The 17380-nt window shown below is 49.6% G+C and overlaps 3 protein-coding genes across 3 annotated transcripts; 2 read left to right on the plus strand and 1 right to left on the minus strand.

The window, feature by feature from the left end:
* The first annotated feature begins 71 nt into the window (after positions 1-71).
* On the plus strand, positions 72-2754 carry LOC102285638 (SLC35A4 upstream open reading frame protein). Its single transcript, XM_005900198.3, has 3 exons — positions 72-133; positions 1849-1947; positions 2557-2754. The coding sequence occupies exons 1-3, from the start codon at positions 119-121 to the stop codon at positions 2752-2754; spliced, it is 312 nt and encodes a 103-aa protein (XP_005900260.2). The 5' UTR covers positions 72-118.
* Positions 2755-3165: 411 nt separating this feature from the next.
* On the plus strand, positions 3166-5036 carry SLC35A4 (solute carrier family 35 member A4). The gene has a single exon (XM_070374466.1). The coding sequence runs from the start codon at positions 3169-3171 to the stop codon at positions 4141-4143; it is 975 nt and encodes a 324-aa protein (XP_070230567.1). The 5' UTR covers positions 3166-3168; the 3' UTR covers positions 4144-5036.
* A 1009-nt stretch (positions 5037-6045) lies between these two features.
* On the minus strand, positions 6046-15922 carry LOC102270200 (uncharacterized). The gene is made up of 10 exons (XM_070374749.1): positions 15732-15922; positions 15140-15323; positions 14477-14554; positions 14128-14210; positions 13523-13609; positions 10641-10774; positions 9355-9572; positions 7336-7500; positions 6374-6532; positions 6046-6291 (listed from the first exon to the last, which is right to left on the minus strand). The coding sequence occupies exons 1-10, from the start codon at positions 15920-15922 to the stop codon at positions 6046-6048; spliced, it is 1545 nt and encodes a 514-aa protein (XP_070230850.1).
* Between the last annotated feature and the right edge of the window lie 1458 nt (positions 15923-17380).

Below are 17380 nucleotides of genomic sequence, written 5' to 3' on the forward strand. Positions count from 1 at the left end.
AGCGCCTCCACCTTTTCCTGAAATGCCCCGGAAGTACCTGTGCCCTCAGTAAAGATGGCGGCAGCGTTTGCCAGGAGGGAGGCGGTGCTGCGCCTGCGCAACAAGTTCTGCAGGGAAGATGGCGGATGACAAGGTGAGTGGACATCAGGATTGTCTGCAGTCGGGGGTGGGCTTCCCGCCTTTTTAGTCCTGGGGAGAGGCGACAATTGGAAAGGCTCCTGGATGAGGGTGCCCCTTGTTTCTTCTGGGGGCAAACTTTTACTCCTGTGAAAGTTGCTCAGTCGTGTCCGACTCTTTGCGACCGCATGGACTGTACAGTCCATGGAATTCTCCAGGCCAGAATACTGGAGTGGGTAGCCGTTCTAGGTATCCCGTTCTCCAGGGGATCTTCCCAATCCAGGGATCGAACCTAGGTCTCCCGCATTGCAAGAGGATTCTTTACCAGCTGAGCCACAAGGGAAGCCCACAAGGGAAGTTACTCCTGTCAACTGCCTCAGTAAAGGGAAGTGGGGTGACAGCATTACGCGAGGCAAGCAGAGCCAGGGATTCTCCCAAGTGTCCCCCCACCTTCCACTCTTGGACCATAGCGATTCTTAAGTTATTTGCAGACACTCCTAACTCTACTCCATTCCTTAACCCCCGAAATTTTCCTTCTAGAGATGGGAAGTTTCTAGACCACAGAGACACATCCGTTTTCTATCACATTCCTTGGGCACTTACTAATTTCATACTTACATACGACCAGAATCACTGAATTCATTTACTCATACTCCTGCAGACATCCACCTTTCCTATCTCCTCACCAAACTCCAGCTCATACATCCACACATTTCGTTTGGGGTGGCTTTAGGGAGGAAGGGGGAGAAGCCTAGGTAGAAATCAGGTTTACCCCCAAATTGTCCAAGGAACTGCCTGAGGCCATTACTCACCATTAGTCTGGAAGTTCAGCACCGCTCATACATTTACTAAGTATCTGCAGTTCCTGTGTTAGGCCTCCAAACACACTGGACGAGACAGACTTTCAGGTAGCTTATACTCACTAATGGGCTTCCCAGGAGGCTCAGTGGTAAAGATTCCAGTGCAGGAGACGCCAGAGATTTGGGTTCAATCCTTGGATGGAGAAAATCCCTGGAGGAGGAAATGGCAACCCACTGCAGTATTCTTGCCTGGAAAATCCTGTGGACAGAGGAGCATGGAGGGCTACAGTTCATAGGGTCTAAAGAGTCAGACACGACTGAGAGACTAAGAATGCACACTTAACTCACTGACTGGTGCTTTCCTGATAAACCTAACTAAAGGTCCCCTAGCTGTCCCTTCAGAGAAGGCAATGGCACCCCACTCCAGTACTTTTGCCTGGAAAATCCCATGGGCGGAGGAGCCTGGTAGGCTGCAGTCCATGGGGTCGCTAAGAGTCGGACACGACTGAGCGACTTCCTTTCACTTTTCACTTTCATGCATTGGAGAAGGAAATGGCAACCCACTCCAGTGTTCTTGCCTGGAGAATGCCAGGGACGGGGGAGCCTGGTGGCTGCCGTCTGTGGGATCACACAGAGTCGGACATGACTAAAGTGACTTAGCAGCAGCAGCAGCAGCAGCAGCAGCAGCTGTCCCTTCTCCTCCCCTATACACTGCTTGCTGTATAAAGTTCCTGTAAGAGTGTTTGTAAGTTACCAATGCAGATCCCATCTGTCATCCCTTCCTCATGTGAATTCTTTATTTTTCAATGCCTTTCTTCTTTTACTACTATCACATCAGGAAAGTTTTATAGAAAGAGGTTTCTCAGGCTCAGACTTGAGCAGGGTAGAGGGCTGTGTCAGCCTTCTGGAGCCAGCCTCTTCTTTGTCCTAGGATTCTCTTCCCAAGCTTAAGGACCTGGCTTTTCTCAAGAACCAGCTGGAACGCCTGCAGCAGCGTGTGGAAGATGAAGTCAACAGTGGTGTAGGCCAGGTAAAGAAAGGTGTGCCTGCTGCCTACCACCACCACCCCACCCCCCTTAGGCTTTATTATCCAATATGCTTTTGAATGGGTGGTAGAGATTTATTCAGCAAGTTGTTGTTTATTGAGTTCCTGTTCTCTGTGACCCCAAGGAATGTTTCCCTATAAATGGCAGTTGAACTAGAATCTTAAATAGGGGTTAACAGGGTAAAGAGGGGAGGAGGGAACATTCCAGGCAGGTGGAACAGCACAGGCAAAACCCTTGTAGTGGGAGGTAGCATGATGAATATGAGAGGTGAAAGCAGTTTGGTCTGGCTGCAGTAGGGGCAGCATTCTAGGAAATAAGACTGGAGAAGCACGCAGGGCTCAGATTCATCAGGGACATCTCTCTCAGTGGGCTTCTCTGGTTAGAGTTTTCAGACCTCAGGGTTCTGACATTGTGTGGTCATGACTCCTAGGTTCTTTTCCTGCCCCAGAATCTTGAAAAACTTCGGGGAGCATACTACAGTTTTCCAGAGTAAGGAGGAGTAGCTAGTGGGATGTGCTAAGCTCGGCTTGAGTAGCTTCTAGGTAGAGAAGGGGAAAGCCAGGCTGACTTTTCTCCTACATTTTCCTCTACAGGATGCCTCATTCTTGTCCTCTCCATTCCTCAAGGGCTTCCTGGCTGGCTATGTGGTGGCCAAACTGAGGGCATCAGCAGTATTGGGCTTTGCCGTGGGCACCTGCACTGGCATATATGTAGCTCAGGCATATGCTGTGCCCAATGTGGAGAAGACATTGAGGGACTATCTTCGATCACTGCGCAAAGGGCCCGACTAGCTCTGGATTCCATGAGGGAGGCAGGATGAGCAGCTGGGGGCAGCAGGTGGAGGCCTTCAGCCACAGATGCCATATCTGGCCACCCTGGCTTTCACCCATTTGCTGTCTCCAGCTTTCCCACCACCTTCAGCCTTGCTTCCTTTCCTGCAGAGACTGGACAGTGGCTCATCAGCCAACACCCTGAACCCCTTGCCTCCATAACCCCATGGGACTGGCCCCAAGACTATCCGCCCTTCCTCTTCTAGCCCTTACTGTGGAGTCTGCAGCTAACTCTGACTCTCAGTATTCTCTCTCAAGGCTCCTCCCTCCTGGGAGCCAGCTCCATAACTTGATTTTCCCTGAACGTGTCACAACCCCCAGCCCACCTCACCCCACCTTGCTAGCTACACAGGCCACCCAGGGTCTAGTTTGGGCATGAGTGTAGAGGACGGGGGTGTGCCAGGCCTGGGCCGTCCCAGGAAGGCCCGCTGGACCCTGATGCTGCTCCTGTCCACTGCTATGTACGGTGCCCATGCCCCATTGCTGGCACTGTGCCACGTGGACGGCCGTGTGCCCTTCCGACCCTCCTCGGCTGTACTGCTGACTGAACTGACCAAGCTGTTGCTCTGCGCCCTCTCCCTCTTGGTGGGCTGGCAAGCATGGCCCCAGGGGACCCCACCCTGGCGCCAGGCCGCCCCGTTTGCACTGTCAGCCCTGCTATACGGCGCCAACAACAACCTGGTGATCTACCTGCAACGTTACATGGACCCCAGCACCTACCAGGTGCTGAGCAATCTCAAGATTGGAAGCACAGCCCTGTTCTACTGCCTCTGCCTCCAACACCGCCTTTCTGCACGCCAGGGCTTAGCGCTGCTGCTGCTGATGGCCGCCGGAGCCTGCTATGCAGCCGGGGGCCTCCAGGACCCAGGGACCACCCTTCCCGGGCCCCCCTCAGCAGCTGCTACGAGCCCCATGCCCCTGCACATCACTCCACTGGGACTGCTGCTTCTCATCCTGTATTGCCTCATCTCCGGCTTGTCCTCTGTGTACACAGAGCTGCTCATGAAGCGGCAGCGGCTGCCGCTGGCCCTTCAAAACCTCTTCCTCTACTCTTTTGGTGTGCTCCTAAACCTAGGTCTGCATGCAGGTGGTGGCCCCGGCCCAGGCCTCCTGGAGGGTTTCTCGGGATGGATGGCACTCGTGGTGCTGAGCCAGGCACTGAATGGACTGCTCATGTCGGCCGTCATGAAACACGGCAGCAGCATCACACGCCTCTTTGTCGTGTCCTGCTCTCTAGTGGTCAACGCCGTGCTGTCAGCCGCCCTGCTGCGGCTTCAGCTCACCGCTGCCTTCTTCCTGGCCACACTGCTCATTGGCCTGGCAGTACGCCTGTACTACGGCAGTCGCTAGCCCCTCACCACCTCCATCCTGACTCCTGACCTGTAGGTTGGGCACCACCATCAGAGCCACCTCCCAGTGCTGACCCCTCCCCTCAGCAGCCCTGTAACAAGTGCCTTGTAAGAAAAGCAGGGGAAGTGGGAGCAGCCACGTTAGTCTCTGGAGGTAGGTTATCCCTGGGAGACTTGAAGGCTGGGTTTGATTAACAAAACTCTTCCACCCCCCACAACTACTTCCGGACTAAGGAATTAGGGGAGCATCCGTTCAGAGGCCTGAGAAGTTATCCTATGCTGATGGAGGAGGCATGCTGCTTCATCCTGCGTGAATGCAGTTGGCTTTCCTTGCCTGCTGTGATCACCCCAGCAGACCCATAGCCCCCCAGGCCTGGTGCTGGCTGCTCCAGCCCAACCATGGTACATGGCTCCCCCATAACATAGCTCATCTCCCAGTGTCATTGTAGGAAAGCCCAGTTGCCGAAGGTTATGTGTATGTCCATCACCCAGGCCTCTGCCATGCTTCCGTGGCTCCAGCAGCATCTGGAGGTAACACCCCCTGCTCTCTCCACACCTAGCCTTTGTTCTGGAATCCTCAGAGAGGACTGGGGCTTGACTCATCTCAGGGAATGTTGCTCCTGGACCCTGGCTTGAGTCTACACTCCTGATCTCTCTGCTCACCCTAAGGGCTCTCTCAAGGCCCACTGTCCCCTCTGGAGCTCCTCGGAGGTATTATTCTTCCTCTCTGGGTCCTGCCCTTTGCTCGCAGCGACCCAGCTCCCATCTGCCTGGGGAAACTACATGGAGTGGCCTGGGACCAGGCACAGGGAAACTTGCTTAACTCAATCAGTGTCTAAATGCAATAAGGTCTTAATAAAGTGCTCTGGGATGTAGGTGATTCCTACAGTTGGTCATGATTGTCCTGTGTCTTCTGTGTTGCATAGCTCCTCTCAAACATAATTCATTCCTTTGGTTCTCTAAGTGTCTTAATCCTGGGGTGACTTACAGATTAAGAGAAAAGGCTGCTTTCTCTCAGCTCTTGCCAACATGGTAATTTCCTTTGAGAGCTCTGTGAAGCCGAATTTTCTCTGGCACAGAGCTTTGGAAATTTCTCTGAAGTACAAAACTTGTTTAGTTGCTAAGTCATGTCCAATTCTTTTGCGAGCCCACAGATTATAGACTGTAGGCTAGAGAACTCTTAGGACTCAAGGTAGTTTTGGTTCTCATTCTCTGAATCCCTCACTGGTATTCCTGCCTGTCGTCTCTTCTCATGACCAGAGGGATGTCAGACCCCACTCCTGTGGTGAAATACCTGGTAAGCTTGTAGAGGGGATAATATCCCAGTCCTGCTGAAGCAGAATCTTAGGGATTGGGGTTTGGGAATCTTTTTTTATTTCTTTTTTTTCTCTTCAGTAAGTTCCCTAGGTGATTCTGATGGACACTACTTTTGAACCACTACTGCCTGCAGTGTAGAACTATAGCCAACCAGGCTTGAGTGTTAATTCTGGCTCCAGCACTTATTAGCAGACTGTCCTTGAACAGTCACTTAACCTCTCCTAGCTTTAATAGGCTTATCTCTGAAATGCAGCTTGAATGATACCTACTACAATATAGGGTAGTGTGTGTGTATGTGTGCATGTGCGCACTCAGTTGTGTCTGACTGTTTGTGACCCCATGGACTGTAACCCTCCTGGCTCCTTTGTCTGTGTCATTTCCTATTCCAGGGGATCTTCCTGACCCCCAGGGATGGAGCCCATGTCTCCTGCATCTCCATATAGGGTAGTGGAAATCTCTAAATCAAATGGATATTAGGTGTTTAGCAAGGGACTGGCACATTGCACCCTGGTTAGTGATGTGATTATTTATCTAGTAGAGGTAAGCTTGGCTGTTGTGTCCCAACTGCCTCTCCCTTCTAGGACCTTTACAAATGAGGAGAGAAGAAAGTGCCCCTGTTGGATTCCTGATCACCAGATTTCTCCTCAGGGCAGGTATCCAGTACAAGCTCTGCCAGCCCGGTCTGCTGAAGTTGCTTATTCTGGGCTTGGAGCTCCTGGTTCTGTGTGGCCAAGCTGATGGAGTCCTGCAAGATGCCGGCCAGCAGGCTGCGGTAGTGATGCTCTGTGGTCATGGCCTGCTCCTCGCACAGCCCCCGCCAGGCTCGAAATACCTGTGCCCACATTCCAAGATTCCCATCAGTCAGGTAGCCTTAGGACCAGCTCAAGGCCTGCCCCCTGTCTCTCCCAACTGACCTGCAGCACATGGCATGTCTGAGCCCGGGCAGCCTGCACGTGTAGGTCATAGAGGGCTGTCAGGTCCTGCTCTGCGGCATCCCGTTCTGCCTGAAGGGCCTCCAGCTGACATCTCAGCACTGTCTGCTCCCGGTGCCATCTCTGCCTCTCCTTGGAGTCCTTCAGTGATAACACATGCTCTCTGTGGAGTGCAGCCTGTGTGCCAGGCTCGGCTCTATGTACTTTATATTATGATTTAATTGAGGTAATGATAACCTTTGAGGTAGTTGCCATTTTATAGATTTGGAAACAGTGGATCAGAAAAGTGACCTAACTTGCTCAAATTCACATGACTAGTGAGGGACAGGACTGAGATGACATGCCTTTCAACAGTTCACCATCATCCTCGGTGTAAAGCCCAAATCCAGAGTGTTGACACCAGGTGGTCTCTTTAGCTTTGCCTCTGACGGCACACCTGCCAGGCTCCAGCCAGATGGAAAATACACAACATCCAGAACCTACTTTGCCATTGCTTCCCTTTGGACTTTTGCTCCTACGGAATTCTCTTCTCAAAACATGTCTCCCACCTCCCCTGACCCCACCTCTGTGCACACATGTATTGTTTCTTGTTTAAACAAGTTACCTTTACCGGATGCCTCTATGTGATGAGCACAAACTGCCCTGTGGATCTGAATATAGTGCATTTCTCTGGCTGATTTGTTTGTCGTTTAAGCCTCAGCTTAGATGCCATCTCTGCTCCATTCCAGCCTGGTCCAGGTACACCTCTTTGTTCCAGTGAGTCACTAGCTCCCTCTTTCACAGCACTTAGCACTGAGAATTGCCTCATTTGTCCCCACAAAACTGTGAGGGCCATGAGAGAGGGTGTCGCCCAGTCTTTGAGGCTAGATCCCAGCCCCCAGCCCCCTGCTTGGCCAGGGCCCTGGCCTACTAGGCCCTACTGGGCCCTACTGGGCCCTCCTCACCTCTTCAGCCACTAGGCCTTTGACCTGGTCACCTGCCACCACCTCTTCCTCCTGTTGCATATGCTTCAGCTCCTCTTGGATCCACACTTGGTGCTGTTCTCGCAGTCTGTGCCTCTGGGCCTGAGCCAGGAAGAAGTGTAGGGCCACATCTGGGGCCTGCTGGGCCTATGTGACATCGATCTAGGTTCAGCCAGAAGCCCATGTGTGCACACAGTCTTGGGATAAAGGGCCCAACCTTTCCAGCAGAGCCCCATTACCAGGGCAGCCCCTAGAATGGCATCAGGAGGCTAGTTGGCCTGGAAGAACCTGTGCCCTGGACAGAGACTCAGGCCGTGAGGGAGGAGGAGAGATACCAATTTCTGCCAAGAGGTGCCATGGAGGCCCTAATAGGGAAACAGCCCCTTCCTATGCCCATCCTTAGAAATCCAATAGCTCTACAGGCCCTTTATTTGCCAGAAGCTCTGCTTTTTTCCCTGATGTTAGGGCAAAGTAAGCAGGAGACATGTTACTGGCACTCTGTGACTCTTTACTTCCAGTTATTCTGGGGTACATGAGGTGTTATTACCTGTTCCTCAGAGTCCCTGAGTGGATGCATTTGGTGGAGATCAGGTCCTATAGATGCTGTTCTTCCTGCCACTGGAGGAGAATGCAGTTAAGTAACCAAAGATGGAGAAGACCTCCAGCTCCACCCCAAGCACCAGCTTCACCTTGAGGCTCCTTCTGGAGACCTGGGCTGGGGCTTGCTGTTGAATGTGTCACCTGCTGAGAATATATTATGAGTGAGAAGTCTGTACCTTTCCTCCCAGGATCAGGGTCCCAGCCCCACCCCACCCCCTTTTCTTAGCTATATGACCTCAAGCAGGTGGCTAGTCTTTTGAGCCTCCGTTTTCTTATCCATGAAGTGGAGCTGATAAAAGTTGTAGAGAGCCTTAAATGAGAAAAGGCACCCAAAGCACTAAGCAGTGGCCAGCTCTGTTCAATAACTTGGAGTTTATAGGCCTAATCCCCAAGGCCCAGGGCTGTAAAAAATGAGTACTAAGTAATTATGAAAAGGGAAGGACCAGAAGTTGGACAGAGGCGACCTTCTAGCCACCCTGTGACAAATCATGGAAGACAGTGCCACCTTCTGCCCAAGGGAGGCCATGCATCCTAAGAGAATGAAAGCACTATTCTGGGTCTGAAGACTTGGATGTCTGCACCTCTGCTGCCTTTGATGACCCCAGAGACCCTGGATTACTCACATCACGTCTCTGAGTTTCCGTTTGCTGAAAAGTGGGAGCAGTATTGTCATCCTTGTTTAAAATAAATTGTGGCTTCCCCTTGACCTTCAAGGCAAAGTCCAAACATCTCAATATATTTACAAAGACCTGCATGACCAGGCCCCTGCTTCACTCACCAATCCTTCTCCCTGGACTTTCTTCCTCAAACTCTATCCTCCAGCAGATTGAGCTGGTTGCAGTCCCCCAAAGAGACCAAGGACTTACCTCTGAGACTTTTCCTCTTATTTTCTCTGCCTGGAATGTCCTTCATTCATCTTTGCTAGTCACTTCCTTCAGGTTTCAAGTTTCCATGAGATCACCTTCCCTCTCTTGCCAATACTAACTTGCGTGCCTGCATAGAACCCTTCGGATAAGCCCTTAAGAGCACTGATCACGGAGTAATAGTTTCTCTCCAGAGGATTGTAAACTCCATGAGGACAGGGGTTTTCCAGGGCCTGCATGATGTTATACCCAGTACATAGTGAGTGGTCAGTGTAAATGTTTGAGAATGAGAACATTAATGAATGAAGGAAGGGCTGCCTTACAGTGTGCTATAGACAGAATAAGGCAGCAGACATCTAGGGCTCCCAAGAGTTTGGATGAAAAGATGTACCTGTGGTTCTGGGAGCCCCACAGCCTCAGTTTTGACTGCTTTGAGCATCCAGCTTCCCCAGCGCTGGCTCCAGGCTTTTACCACCTACAGAGAAAGGATTCTGGGTAGGCTCTGGCCATTGCTGGCTCAGGCACCCCCAGGCCTCACCTTGCTCACATGCAGCTCCCGCAGTGCCCTGCCCAGCTGACTGAGCCCACTGTCTGTCAGGGCGTCCCCAAGGAGGCCTGATCGCAGGCTCTTCAGACCAGCTCGGCGGGCCCGGGCCTCTTCTACTGCATCCCACAGGGTGGGCCTCACATGTTTCACCTTCCTCCTCCTTTCTGCAGCCCCCAACAAAGCAGACTGGAACAAGCTCAGGGGGTTGCCTAGTAAGGGGAGACACAGAATGAATCTCTCCTTCCTCTGAAATCCAAAGCACACTGTTTGTAATACTTTTAATTTTTATTAAGAGTATTGTTCATAAAAATAGCTAACACCTATCAGGCATTTACATGTGTTTGATGGTACTGTGCTAAGGCTTTCTGTGGATTGTCTCCTTTTATACACACAATGCTCCAATGAGGCAGCAACTCTGATTTATTCTGCCTCCCTCCACATTTTCCAGATGAGGCAACTGGAGCTCAGAGGTCAAACAACTTCCTGGTGAGTGGCAAAGCTGAAACTCAAGCCAGATTCTGTCTGACACTAAAGCCTGTGCCCTTAACCATGATCCCAAACTGGTCTGTACATAAACACACTTCTTTCACTCCCTGCTTTGTCCTTGAGAATGTGAACTGCCCCAGCTTATTTTCCTCATTCCACAGGGCCTGACATAGGGTGAGGTCTGGGAATACGTTGGCCAAATGAATGTATGTCTGTTGATTTTGGAGACAGAGCACCAGACTTTTTTTTTTTTCCCACTCTTATTAGCAGAAAATTTCAGACATATGCAGAGTCTGGGAGGTCCATTCTCTTATCATCCAGCTTCAACAGTTATCAACTTAAGACCATTCTTGTTTGTTCTATACCTTCCACTTGACCTCTTCCATATCTCTGACGTCATATTTCACAGAGTCCTGATCTTTTAAAGAGTGTGTGAAAATAGGCAAGCACCTCCCCTTCTCTGATCCTCCCTTTCCTCATTTATAAATTAAACCTGTCTTCCTTTCCACACCCATGGATTTGATCTGCCTCATGAGGTTGTGGTAATAATCAGAGGTTTTAGTCACCATAAAAATGCTTGGTACACCATTGAAGGCCACTGAAAGGGTGAGGCTTTTACTGTTGGCCCTACCTTTCCAGGCTTTGGCAGCTGAACCCTTCTGGGACTTTTCTGAATCTTGGCCCTCCCATCCCTTTCTGGGCTTGCTAGGGTTGGGGCTGCAACTGGTTGGGTGACAGGTAATGCCAGATCCTAGAGCTTCCCAAAGAAACCACACCCTACCCCAAGCCACCTTGAGGATCCAGGCGAAGAAGAAGGCCACTGTAGTTGTTTCCTTCCAGAAGCCATGAGGCAATCCAGGTCAGAGAGCCCTCCACCTCTTCACCAGCCACATTGCCAGCTAGTACCTGCAGCAGGGGACAGTCTCTGCCAGAGGGAGGGAGGGAGGGAGAAAGAAAAGAGATGCCCACTGATAGATGGGGAGAGAACTGGCCCAGATCACACTCTGATGAAAGGTTGACTATTTCCAGTCACTTTTGTGTACCACCAGACAGATTTGCGACCTTGTATAGATCTTTATTTTATTATTTTTTAGGTTACACAAATAATACATCCTCATAGTAAAAAAGGATTTAATTGTATATTTGACAAGGGACTTGTATCCAGAAGATATAAAGAACTCTTACACTTCAGTAATGAAAGTACAACTTGAGGAATTCTCTGGTGGTTCAGTGGTTAGGACTGTGTGCTTCCATTGCAGGGGGGAAATACATACATACATAAAAATGCAACCCAATTTTAAAATGGCAAAGCAAGGTGACATTAACAAAAATGGCAGAATAGGGAACTCTAGGGCTTTGTCCCTCCTCAGAACCATCTGGCAAAAAAATGGTCAGAATCAACCTTACTGAAACTCTAGGAGTTAGTCAAAGGTTTACAGCAATCAAGTGAAGTTTAACCAGGAGAAAGCAACTTAACTATGGTAAGAGGTCTTTGTGGTGTTTTTAAGTTACTCTACCCCCAACCTTCTCTCCAGTACAGCCCACATTTCTGATGGCGGTACCTGGTTCTGAAAAGAGCGGAGTAGATCTCGTTCCCAAGGAATTGTGTTTGTTTTGACTGTCCGGGTTTCACACAAAGGACTGACAAAGGAGTTTCCCTTTGTTTCCCTTGTCTTAGAATTTCCTTGGGGCAGAGGAGCTATGCCAGAGGGTGGTCCCTCCAAACTTTGAGAGATGAAAGAACAAGAAATAAATAACAGGGCAAGTAGTAGACACATGAAAAGACTGGGCAGAAAAGTTGGGTAGTGAAATTTGGGGGAAATAAGAGTTTTTGAAAAATTGCCCTGTGTACTAGGGGACCTAGAAAGTCACACACGTGTCCAAGGCAGTGTGCACGGTGAGAAAAGAGCTGAGAAGACCATAGGCTTTCACCTCTGGCTGACTTAGGGCTCAGTGCAAGCAGGATGTAAAGCTAAGGCAGAGCTGTAAATGGCCTGGCTAAGCACTGAAGGACTGACCCAACACACAGTCAGTGTGTAGAAACCTAGAGGATTTTTTTTCTTTGTCTTTCTTCCTTTATTTCTCCTATCCTCCTCCCCACCTCCTGCTTCCTTTCATTCCTCTCTCCTCATTCCCTTTCCCCTTCCTCTCTTCCTTCTTCTTTTTCCTCCCTTTCCTATCTTCTTTTTGAGGTGGGGATGCATTCTTGGAGGTTAGGGAATTCTGTGTCATTGGCTAAGCACTGAGATAACAGAATGAAGATTTCAGTGACTGCAAGGAATACAGTCTTTGCAAAAATTGTTTGGAAAAGTAACTTAGTAAATGGATGGCTGATGCCCACAGTAAGCAACAAGTCAAACCCTGGAAAGGAGGGAGAATCCAACGTTCACAATTACCAGGTTATCATATCTAAAATGTTAGAGCACTGAGGAAAAAGAATGGAGACTTAAGGGACCAGCACAGTAAATAAGATAGTCTTCACAAAAATACTCAAATTGGTCAGTTTCCAGGAAAAAAAATTAAGCATGTAAATAAGAAAATACGGCTCACTCAAAGGAAAAAAAGAAAAAGAAATGAATAAAAACTGCCCCTGAGGAAGCAGACACTGGATTCAATAGACAAAGAATTTAAATCAACTGTCTTAGATATTTTCAGAAAACTAAATCAAGAAAATGATCTCAGTCATTATCAATAGGATAGAAATTATAAAAAGGAACCAAGTAGAAATTCTGGAGCTGAAAAGTACAATAACTGAAATTTAAAATTCACTAGAGGGCAGATTTGAGCAAGTAAATCTGGGTGCGGTTGTGGTGGTTTAGTTGTTAAGTCATATCTGACTCTTTGTGACCCCATGGACTGTAGCCTGCCAGACATTTCTATCCATGGGATTTCCCAGGGAATGGGTTGCCATTTCCTTCTCTAAGATAGGTCAAATAAAATTATCCAGTCTGAGGAGCAGAAAGAAAAAAAAAAAAAAGAAAATGAGCCTGAGAGACCTGTTGGCTGCCATCAAGTGTACACACGTGTACATAATGGGAGACCCAGAGGGAGAAGAGGAGAAAAGGGTAGAAAGAATATTTGAAGAAATAATGCTCCCAAATTACCCCAAACTTATAAAAGACTTACTATGTACAAAGGATCTTCAATAAGATTAAAAACCAATTTCTCACTAGAAACTATAGATCCCAAAAGGCAGTGCGATAACATAGTTAAAATGTTGAAAGGAAAAAAAAACCTGTCAACTAAAATTTCTACATCTGGCAAGAAATAAGATCTGCCCAGATAAACAAAAAATTTGAGGAAGTTCATTGCTGGTAGACCTACTTTACAAGAAATACTAAAGGGAGCAAATCCTTGAGCATGTCAGAGGTGAGGGAAAGAGGAGACTCTGATGCTGCCCTGGGCCTCTACATCCATATTTTAGCCACCCCCTCCCCAACCCTTCCCTAAAGCTATTAAAAACCTCCATGAGACTTACACTTCTCCTGGAAGCTGCAGGATCCGCAAGGCTCCTTGCCACATGCCCTGGGTCCCAGGCCCCTCAGGAGGGTCAGGCCCCAGGCAGGACATGGTGACAGTGAGCAGAGAGCAGCTCCTGTGATGGAGACCATAGGATCAGGCCAAATGACCGGGGGGGTGGAGAGGGGGATGACAGGGGTTCTCCTGTCCTCACCTGCCTGCTTCACATGCAGCCCGCAAGTACAGCTCTGATGCAGCTCTTGAGTCAGATACCTCCACTTCACTGGCATTTTCCACCACCCTGGAGGAAGGGAAGGCTGAACTCAGCTCCCAAGCACAAGGGTTCTGTCCAGCCCCCAGAATCTCTGCATGGGGAGCCCATGGGCATCCCTAGAGGCTATAAGAATCATCCCCAAGGCTCCAAGCTCAGTATGTCCCCTAGAAGCCTCTCATCCTCATGATCTTATTTTTTTCTCCTATTATCTGCCCAGTGTGGGAAACAAGGTAGTTGGGATTGCTCTCGTTTTATAGATGGATAAACTGGAGTTCTGCTCAGTGAGATGCTCAGGTCACCTGGGATGGTGATGACAGAGTTGAGGAGGTATAAGTGGATGGGGTGGAGAGAAGAGTGAGAGGGATGAGGGAAGACTGTGAGAGGGAGTCCTGGGGGCAAACCCAGGCCCTGTAAGCAAGACCCCAAGTTCAGAGCCTCTCTTCCTTGGAGTGGCAGTGGGGAGAAGTCTCCAACAACTTGGTTTGGGGTGTCAGTCCTGCCTAAAGATAAGCGCTCTCAGACCTCACTGGGCTTTGGACACTCACAAGCCCAGAGGAGCCACATCCAGCACGGATAGGTTCCCTGCCCCTGGAGTCAGCAGGTCCCGGATCCTCCCACTGGTGCTGAGCTGAGATCACACAAGCACAACATCTGTTACAAACCAAATGTTTACTCAGACTTTGGCTCACATGACTCTCCCACTAGGGCCCTGTGAGCCAAGCAGGACACCAGAATTCAGCCATTTCAGGCAGAAAAAAGGAGAGCCCAGCAAGGCAAGCCAACACTGGTGAGCAGCAGAGACCCAAGCCCTTCAGGTTGCCCTCGAGTCTCAGGCTCTATGGCAGCATCACCATGGCCTTGGTTCCCCAGGTTTCCCCTTCCCCAGGGCCTCACCTGTACTACGCTAAGAGTGCTAAGCACAGCGTCAGAGCCCTTGAGGGGCAGAGCTTCTTCAAACAGCATCTGTAGCAGCTGAAGTAGAGAAAGGGGTCCAGTGCAGATTGAGAAAGGATTAATTTCTTTTTCAACATTTCCCGAGGGCAAAGTCTATGCCTGACCCTGTGCTAGGTGCCATGGATATGGTGGCCAAGACAAAAATAGCCCCAGGGCTCATGGTTCATAGGAAGCCAGACAAGTGAGCAGATATTTTCAGTGGGACCTGGTGTCTGCAAGGGTAGGGGCTCATGACAAGGTTTTGAGGCAATTATTTTAGTTTGGGGGCATTCTGATGAAGCCTAAAAACAAAACTTTCAACTTTATTATCAGTATTAGTAAGAACAGTGAAAATCATATTTGCCTGAGTATTTGATGTTTGCATATCACCCCTCCCTGACTCACACCCTATGTACCCCAGCCTCCCACCTTCCCTGACCTCTCAACAGCTTCATGACTGATGCTGGCAAAACAACCTGTATGGACTCTGGGGCGCTATAGGAACCCCGAGGAGGGACATCTAGTCCAGCTAGGGTGGGGAGGGGAAAGTTCTCGGAGGTCTCCTGGAGGAGGCAACATGTGAGCCTCGAAACAGCTATGCCTGATGCCTTCTCTGGGACTCACCTGAGGCACGAGCCGGGGCGCCTCTGTTTCCCGACCCCGAAGCAGCAGGGCCACACTGTACCCTCGGCCCACTGAGCCCAGTGTCGGCCGGACTCGTGCTAACAGCTCCTGCTCTGCCTCCTGCCGGAGACACAGGCACACCCCCAACTCAGGTGCCCTGACCCAGCCCGCCCTGAGCAAAGAGCTTGGGAAACACTCAGCACCCCAGGATCAAGGGTTCTGAGTGCTCCCAACCATCTCCCATCACCCTAGCAGATACCCCTACCTGAGCAGCATCAGAACCCAGGACTCTATCAAAGGTGATGCATTGTTCCTGTGAGCAGGACAGGAGTCAACAGTGTCACTGCCATCTTCCCCTGTACTCACACACACCCCAGCCCAGCCCATATCTACCTGACTCTCCAGAGGCCCAGGCCAAAGTAGGCGGATGCTCTTGGCCCCCTCCAGGAGGAGCGTAGGGAAGCAGGTCTCCTTGGGGCCTGAGACAAGTGGACTTCATGTCAACTCTCCTGGGGAACACTGAGCTCCCGGGACCCCCGAGTCCTGCCCTCAACCTTTGCCTCAGTTTCCTAGTGAGATGATCTTGCCTTACCCCCGTCCCAGGAGGCTCTCCCAGGCTGTGTTACTTCTGAGATGAATGTGTAGGGGCTTCTTACCAGATCTTGTCCTCTCTACTTCCACCACCACGGTCAACTGGGCCTGTGGGTTGTCAGTGAGGGCTGTGGGGGCTGAGGGGCCCTGGCCCAAAGGGGCCCCTGTGCCCATCGCCTCTCCACACTCCATGGCTTCTGTGCCTCTCAGATTCCCCTCAATAATTCATCTCCCCGACCTGAGGGCTCTGGGCAGGGCCTCTAAACAATAACTAAGGAGTGACGGTCCTCTGTTTTCTGAGTGAGTCAGCCTGTTGCATGGAATTTTTCTTTTTTTCCTCTTATGAAAATTTCAGACATTAACTGTGAAGAGAATAGTTTAATGAAGCTCCAAGCACTCAGCTTCAGCCATCATCAACTTAACGGCCAGTCTTATCTGTTCTCCTTTCCACCCCTAGTGGATTCTTCTGAAGCATCTCCCAGACACTTTATATTTCACACATAGCTATTTCAGTATGTATTTATAAAAGATAACCACTCTTTTTTTTTTAAATGATAGCTTTATTGGGAGATAATTCAAAAACCATATAATTCACCCATTTAAAGTGTGTGTTTCAATGGTTTTTGGTATGTTTGCAGACATGTATAACTATCACCACAGTTAATTTTAAAATACTTCCATCCCTTTATAAAGAAACTGGATTTCCTTTACTGTAACCTCATTAACCCCCACCCTATGCTGACCCTTAAACAATCACTCATCTACTTTCTGTTTCTCTAGGTTTGCCTATTCCGGACATTTCATATAAGTGGACTCACATGTGTTCTTTTGGTGACTGGCTTGTAGCATCTGTCAGGCCAGTGTATGCTCTCCGGTTCTTCTGTCTCATCTCAACAAAAATTTGAAGCAACAGACGTTAGAGACCTCGGCCTGTCACAGCTCTCGGACGGACCGTGTTATAGCTCTCAGGTCTCAAACAGACCGTGTTATAGCCCTTAGACAGATCAGTGTTACAGCTCCGTGTTACAGCTCTATTTGTTTAGAAAATAGCAGGAAAATACATCCTCGAGGCATGAGGGAATGCCGTTCCAAAGATGCGAAGAGAAGAGAGTAGGGGAGCGTGCCAGCACACGGGAGAGAGAGACCCCCAGCCCTTTGGCTCCTCTTTTTATACATTTTTTCCTCCCCACTAGGCCTGCCCTACGTAAGTTGGGCTAGCCAGGAGTACTGTTTGTTCTACCTGAGTTCCTCATTCCGGTCCTCGGACCTTCCTTTATTCCATTTTCGTGGGCTTTTCCCTTCCTTGTCTTTTAGCCGCTGCCAATCTGGATTCCTGTTTCCTATTCTAACTACCTAACACATCTATCAGTACTTCTTTCCTTTCTGTGACTGAATCATGTTCCATGTAGGATGAAATTGCTTCTGTCACGAGATCCCCAGAGTCTGGCCAAACTTCACAGGTGAGGACACAGTTGCAGTAAGACTGCCCTAACTTCAGACGCTTCTTCTGCAGCTTCCATACTTTGATAGAATGACTTACAGAACTCAGCTGTGCTGTGCTCAGTCACTTTTTAAGTCGACATTGGACAAGGCCTGGCAGGGTTCTGAGTGAAGGATCTCGTTTCTATGGAGTGAGGGTGTGCCTTCCCA

This window comes from Bos mutus, chromosome 7 (genome assembly GCF_027580195.1).
Source record: "Bos mutus isolate GX-2022 chromosome 7, NWIPB_WYAK_1.1, whole genome shotgun sequence".
Taxonomy (NCBI): Eukaryota; Metazoa; Chordata; class Mammalia; order Artiodactyla; family Bovidae; genus Bos; species Bos mutus.